Source organism: Topomyia yanbarensis, chromosome 2 (genome assembly GCF_030247195.1).
Source record: "Topomyia yanbarensis strain Yona2022 chromosome 2, ASM3024719v1, whole genome shotgun sequence".
Lineage (NCBI taxonomy): Eukaryota > Metazoa > Arthropoda > Insecta > Diptera > Culicidae > Topomyia > Topomyia yanbarensis.
The window spans coordinates 240,442,039-240,449,670 of record NC_080671.1 but is presented as its reverse complement, the minus strand read 5'-3'; the positions used below and the strand labels follow the sequence as shown (position 1 = coordinate 240,449,670).

The 7,632-nt window shown below is 36.8% G+C and overlaps 1 protein-coding gene across 1 annotated transcript; it reads left to right on the top strand.

Moving 5' to 3' along the window:
• The first annotated feature begins 450 nt into the window (after positions 1–450).
• On the top strand, positions 451–7,462 carry LOC131680154 (uncharacterized). Its single transcript, XM_058960876.1, has 6 exons — positions 451–581; positions 1,615–1,769; positions 1,826–2,034; positions 3,857–5,008; positions 5,799–5,853; positions 7,182–7,462. Exons 2-6 carry the CDS (start codon positions 1,676–1,678, stop codon positions 7,460–7,462), a joined length of 1,791 nt encoding a protein of 596 aa, XP_058816859.1. The 5' UTR covers positions 451–581; positions 1,615–1,675.
• Positions 7,463–7,632: the final 170 nt, after the last annotated feature.

Genomic DNA, 7,632 nt, shown 5'->3' with positions numbered 1-7,632 from the left:
AGGAGAAAGAAGGCATTCCTATTTCAAAACAACCTTGCGTCACGCCAGTAATTACAAAAACATTCTCAAATTATGCAGTGAACGCCATCAGTACTGGCAAGCATTACTAGGCAATAATGATAACCGATTCCATAACAAAATAGTATTCGATCAGGTTGTTAAAACTTATGACGACCTCAACGAAGATGAAAAGCAACTCATGAAAATTTTTGCTATGTGTGATGCATCGTATACATACGCAGAATCCATGATTTATTACGGATATTCGTTTAAGAGAGATGTATGTATATTTCTGGAGTACGACAATTCAGAAACATATTATTTTGTGCTGCGCATAAAAGGAATTATATATAATACCGATTCAAAAAGCATAACTGTTTACGGAAAAAGAATCACAGTTGAATCAATTACCGACGTATGTTTAAATATAGTCGACCAAGTGGACATAGAGGATCAAGACGTCAATGCAACATATGAGTGCGTAGAGCTCTCCAGTTTAGCCGATATCACGCCACTTAAAATTTACACTTGTGATAGACGAACCTTCATTTTCCATCAGCATGCTATACCGCTTAAATAGGGTAAGTCTTTCAAAGAAAGTATATATTCACTTTTTGTAGTCTGCATGGGTGTATGTTAGAAAGGACCTTTACCTTTCATATTTTACTAACATGATTAATCCACTGAAAACTATAACCACAGACAAACAGATATAACACCATGAGGAAATTACTCCAAGAACTATCGTTCGGAGCAGAACAACCTTTTACACGGTTCCAAACGTTTCTTTGCAAGTCAGTTATCCTTAATGCGCAGGAACAAGTCTGTCTCCGGTATACTTGCGCTTATGCCAATAGTGCTAGAATAACAGACGTTTAGGCTTGATTCAAAATGTGTATAAACACTCGCAACTGAAATTACGAATAAATCAGACGTCTGGAACGGTGGACAAACATTTGTAGGTGGCGCAATGATCAATGCAATGCAGTTGGAGTGCGGTTATCAAACGCATGTTTTCAGTTTACCTTTGACAATTTATATTAACCCTAACTGACTAATTTTCAACATGAACTCTGGCTAGGCCAAATTTCGCGTTAATAGGTTAGCAAATGTGTAGAATTGTTTGATATAACGAAGTGAGGTATTATTCTACACGAGCTTTAATGAAACTCATTACAATTCTTTTCCCTAGAGTTTTTACTGGTCTGCTTCTTCTGGTTTTCCTGTCCTCCATACTTTTGCCACTACTATCACTGAGAACTGACATAAAAGTAAAGTGTTCAACTTGCGTAATAAATTAAACTGTCGCTTTGAAATGACAACAGCAAGTAGCAACTTGCCACTGGTCGGCGCTTCGATCGGCCAGACGTCGCTATACAGGACTTGTATGCAAACTTGGATACAATGGTGACTCACGCATGCAAACCAGTATGCGATGGTGATTTTCAACGCATTTTCATTTAAATGTTAACACAGGGAAAGTTTGTTCTAGCTTATATGTCTATTCTCTGTGCTACTATCTATTACCTGATCTTTTGAATTGGAAGAATACCTAATATGATTTTATAATATGACACTAAACCAAAATGTTCTTTTTATTTTGCATCCCATCAGGGCTACTTTCGCATCTTAAACAATACATCTTATCAACTCAACAAAACAATCCTATCGAATAATGAATACATCGAAGTTAATTAGGATTTGCAATTCATCACGAAAGAAGACATTCGTCAAAATCATTCCAACAGTGGCTAATTTGTTTCAGAAAGGTAGTATGGGGAAATATTCAAATTCAATCAATTAAAGCAATTCTATTACTTAACAGCACAACATTTTTTTAATGAGGAGTATGCGAGAATAGTTTTGGAAGAGGACGGATCCAGCATTATGGAGAATGACGTTGTGGATGCATGTGCGGATGGAGGATTAGTACTGATGTTACTAAAGAAAGATGAGAGTTGGACTCCATTTGAATCATCGATCGACGCTGCTTCGAAAGCATCGACGTTTGTGTATGATGACATTCAATATCTGGTAAGCACAATCATTATTTCATAACGAATGAATAGGAAATCGCATTCAGTTTCAAATTGACAACACGCATACCTAGTAAAGTTCAGCCGGAAATGAACTGGAATTCTGGCTGGTCGGTTGTGTCACTAGAGCCCGTGTGCGAACTGGAACCAGCCAGGTTCATTTCCTGCTGAGCTTAACTGGGTAGTGGTGCCATATACATACTTAATTAGCACTCTGTGATTACGAGCAATATTAAAGAATTCGTTACAACGCTTTACCTTTTTTTTATTAAATTCACTGAGTTTGTTTTGAAAGTGTTTGTGATGTTTTGGGGTAATAAAGACCTAGAGAAAGTGCACGCGGACAATGTTCCATAGCCAAAATTTCGAAGTTTGCGATTTTTCTTAATAGGGAAACTGTGCGCCTCAGATAATAGAACACTCAGTAGGAGAGACCGAGGCTAGTTGGTGGTGTTTCTAGTTGTGATTTTTTACTGCTTTGATTTAGGTAGCCAAATAGAACACGTTGCCCAAAGGGTAGACTGTTGACAACATCTCTGAATTTTATAAACTTGTTGCGTTGTCTTTATTTTTGTAGACAATAATATGTGAAGCGAAGAAAAGCAAATTTTCAAAATTTGCAGGCGATTGGGCGAAGTAAATGTCCCTTGCATTGCCGAGATACACAAGAAAAAACTCTTTTGCTTTGATGACTATTTTTGCACTGTGAATAGTGCCGTTAACTTGCCCCGCATGCGTCACCTCCAACTTACCTCAACCGTATATTATATAAAAAATATTTGAAAAACAGCTTTCGTTTGTGATTAGGTGTGATATCCATACCGACATAGAAGGCTCTTTCTGCGCACTACCGAAAAATATAATTATTTGTGAAATAGAAAAATCACCTTAAATAACACAAAATCACAGACCTGTCAGACATGGCACTGAGAAGAGTTCGCTAAATAAAACACGATCATCATTTCGAATTTAAATTTACTTTGCACACTATCACCGCCTCGTGCGGATTCCTTGAACTATATCATGTTTGATAAATTTGTCCATTTGATATGACGGTACAATGGTGTGCGCAAGTAGTTGTGATTCATGGGCAAATGAGCCTAACAACAAACATCAATTAAACAGAGGAGCACTCCGGAGCAGAGAGATAATCGTTCCTGGTTTTTTGCTCCTGTTTGCTCCGAACAGGAATGGTGTACTAGAACAAACCTATATTATTACGCGCTTCCCACTAACCTGGACTCCGCACTTTCAAAGTGCGAGGGATCAAACTGCTACTGAAAACTGCGAGCTATCAAAACACATGTATTTCAAATGATAGAGATGGTACTTTCATAGACAGATCATTCGAACTAACCAGTCTCTGAGAAGAATTTTATAGAAGAATAGTAAGTGCGCAGTGCTGTTAGAATCTAGTTTTTAGAGCCACAAGCAATACCATCTTCTCGTATTTCAAATAAGCGCATCTTGGGCACAGACTAGAAGACATAACACTCCAAAACTATTCTCCGACCGCTTTAACGGTCATTTAAAATATAAATTTAGTTTTTCTGTACGTCGCTTTCGGTAGATTTTCTAAAAATCTGCTCTGGCTCAGTTTATAGAAATAATGAATACTTCAAAATATAATACAATATTGATGCACATTTTTCCGACTGTTTAGTGCAAATATAGTATACCTATCATTATTCAAAAATTTTGAAAAGGGGTCCAATATTGAAAGGTATGTCGTAATCACGACAAAAGAATTGAGTTGTCAAAAAGTTCCTTATTTTGGTAAAACTAATGAAACTACAATGTTTTTTTTTTTAAAATTTCAGTATGATATCGAATCCAGCTCGCCGACCACATCTACATTAAATTCAATTCTCCAATCACCCAACCGAGTATCTAAATCGGTACATAATTCGCAGTCTGATGCAGCAGATGAATGTATCCCACCTAAAAAAATGATTCAATCACTGCTACCCGATGACGTTCCAGGAATGAATTTGGCCAATCAGTGTGAAGATCAAGAACCTTCATGTACGATGAAACGATCATTCGAGCAAAAAGATGTTACAATAGAGTATGAGTTAGAATTAGACTATTCGAACGAACCTGTAGGATCGCACACTACATCTTGCAGCGGTTCCAATCTTGTTGCTTTGAAACGCAAAACAAAAATAGATGCTTCTACGGCAGTACTGCTATCCAAGTTCGAAATCGATTGGTCAAGTATACCACGTGATATTGTGACTCAATTAGATCGGACTGTGGATCATGATAAAGAAAGTTTTTTGAATGAAACTGACTACAATCGATTGGTTGACCACATCGTTGGTCAGTTGCGAAATATTACGCCGTCAATCCCTATTTCCACTTTTCGCCGGGTAGCTGAAACTGTTTCTTCGATGTACTCATTCTTCATTGATATGGACGACGATGGCATGATAATTGGGAACGGATCTAGTAGCTTAACAGAAAAACTGAAGAATAGAAATTCATATTTGAACCGAGCGCATAAATCTGGTCAATATGACAAAAAGCAGAAATTTGGCGACGATCCAATGAGGCAGTGCAGAGTTGGTATAAAAGCGGAGTATTCCCTTTCTGGCGAACCTCTCCTACTTGATAATCTCTTAATGAAGCAATTGTATGAAAACCAAGACTGGGATAAAAAACTGCTCGAAACCACAAAATGTTACCTACGATACAAAATTGATCACTGCCCATTGAGTCAATTGATGGAAAACTTTCCAATTGTAATGAAACACAGTTTTATTGAATATCATTTTTCTGAAGCTACGGGAGTGCGACCAGATCAATTTATTGAAAATTTTATTAAAAAGCGTGAAAAAATAATCAAGGTATCTCAAACATACCGCGACAAAAACGTGCACATTGCAGATACAGCTGAGGATATGGATGTAATGGTGGGAATATCCAGGATGTTGAAAGAAGATATCAGCGAAATAGTTTGTCAGTTGGAGGTACATAAATTAATATTCTGATTATTCTTTAATTATTTCAAACTAATGCAACTCTACTGATCAAAACCCATAAGTCACAGTAATAAAAGCTAGTTAAAGGTTGCAGATATTTCCTGTGTCGTGCTAAAGTATTTTTTAACTAACTTTAAATCGCATTTTTCTCCCATGTCATGGCAATATATGTACATGGTACAATTATGCAAATAACGCCTGTTTGCGTAGCTAGCAAAATATCTACGTTAAAAATAGATTAGTTTAGAAATAATTTTTACGCAAGGCTTCTTCGCCTCTTTCTTCAAGGTAAAAAATTCGGCTGCGTACATGCGAAGATTACATATTAAGAAGACTGATGCCCCTTTCCTTCCCAGTACAGCACCTCTATTGTACGAAGGTAGGAAGCTCGACGTAAAAGTATGTATGTGTTGGTGAATCACTATGAAAAGTACTACCTTTACACGCAAGAGGTGTTGCTGATGTCTCCAGATTCTGGACAGAGTTACCAGTCTTCTTTATATGTAGTTTTTGGTACAAGGCAACCAATTTTCCATCTGCGCTGCGTTCGTTCCAAATACGTGTTTTTGTTTTGTTCTATGAGGGCGCATACCGTCACAACTTGTTTACGATATATTGAATCATTCTATGCTAGTTGTAACGTTGAGTTTACATCCAGAACAGAAAACAAACGCTTGTTGAAAGCAGGCTGTTTCAATATTCAACTGCAACGAGAATATATTATCGTGAAAACAAGTAAAACCAATAAAGCTCACAACGAAACTTTCTCTCATTGCAGGAAGAAACTTCAAGCGATCTGATAAACAAACTTCATCCAATGATTGTTATAGTAGGTTAGTGGATTTATGATATACGTACAAAACTGAGATTATAGTTTTAGTTTTATTGAAAGACCCACAATGACTTTTAACTTCTTTACTATTTTTTTGTTTTTGGTTAGTTTTTGATATCTCTTACTCGAACTGATTAACAACTCGATTACTTGCACAACTTCTTTAGCTGGATCGATATAGTGGTTCATTCAGCGATCTATTACTGTATAAGTTTACTACAACCGACATGAGACTCTATTTTAAGATTTGGCACGAGATTATTAGAGAGTTGATGCACAATTCAGCGACTCGTGCTATGACAAATGCATCTTGCCCAGATTTTTACTACAAGACATTTCTTGAGCGTTTTTTCAAAACGTCATATCTGCAATGAGTTACTCTCTTTGTTTACTTTCTCTTTCAATTTTTACGGCGTCACTATAACACTTTTCACTTATTTTACAGTACAGATCGAAAGACGGTGGTTTTAACTAGCATATTATGCAAAGAGTTGAGGGGTAAATGTTAAAGTGACCGAATTATTAACAGAAGAGAAAGTAAACAAAGAGAGTAACTCATTGTAGATATGACGTTTTGAATAAAAGGTCTAGATTTATATTCTATTACAATTGACGCATGAAATCGGAAAGTGTAACTCACTATAAAGAGGGAACAACTGAATGGCCTACGTCCAAAAGGGAGCAACCCACAATTTTCATTAAATTTTTCTAGCTTCGGTGTTGTTTTTTAAGAGCTGTAGCTGCTCGCTTGCGGCCTCGATTCGACGGTTTGCGCAGTGGAGCTTTGGGAAATGGCTGAAAGTCTTCAATTGAAATTAATCACTTGACACTACATTAATAGTAGTGACCTATAATGTCCCCAAATGGCTGACAGATCGTGCCCCCAAGCGTACGTTAAACCAGCATTAATTTTTACATAAGAAAAAACTGCCCTGACTTCTTAAAGTCTCGGAAAATCGAACGAGAAATCTCGAGTTTCCATAAGATACAAAGTGGGTTACACCCTTTTCGATCCCAGCTGGTACTGGGGTTACCTCTATGGTCAACTTTTATTGCTAAATGCAAAAAAGCTAAAAATAATTTTCAAATTTCTCAAATGACAGTACAGGTAGATTACTTAAAACTATTAAAAATGCAAAAAAGTCACTTTCCAAATAAATGTGGCTTATCCCTTTTGGATGCCGGGCATTCAACTGTTTCAACGTAATTTATTTAAAATTGTATGCTTATAATTTATACAAAAATCCTTTCATCGGTCTTGTCGGTTTGTCAGTGCTATAAGACCACATTACAATTCTAAATTTAATACCATATTTGTTTTTATTCCAGGTTCGACGAGACAATCATACTACATTCATGCACAGAACAGTAGGGTTAGCGAAAACTTCGAAAGTTTTATTTTAGCCATACAGCATCTAGTTATGGTCTATTTTGTATATTATTTTTCATATCCATCTAACTTATCTAAAACCTTGGAATTTTTGCAACTATATTTTTATAAACTTAACCCGTTCAAAGGATCTCGATCAAAGGCCACATTAGTCGGGCAGCAACAACGACTAGTACGTGCGCTGATGCTGAAAATAGCTAAATTTAAAAGCACCGTATAGACATGTTTGTTATAAACAGACAATCGAAATGATGCATACAGCTGACAAACTCTGTCGAAAAAATCCGTACACCATGCGGACTGTGTGCATGACCGTGGTGAACGATCGCGATTCGTTGCAGCAGGGTGTACGGATTTTTTCGTCAGAGTTGATCAGCTAGCATACCTATA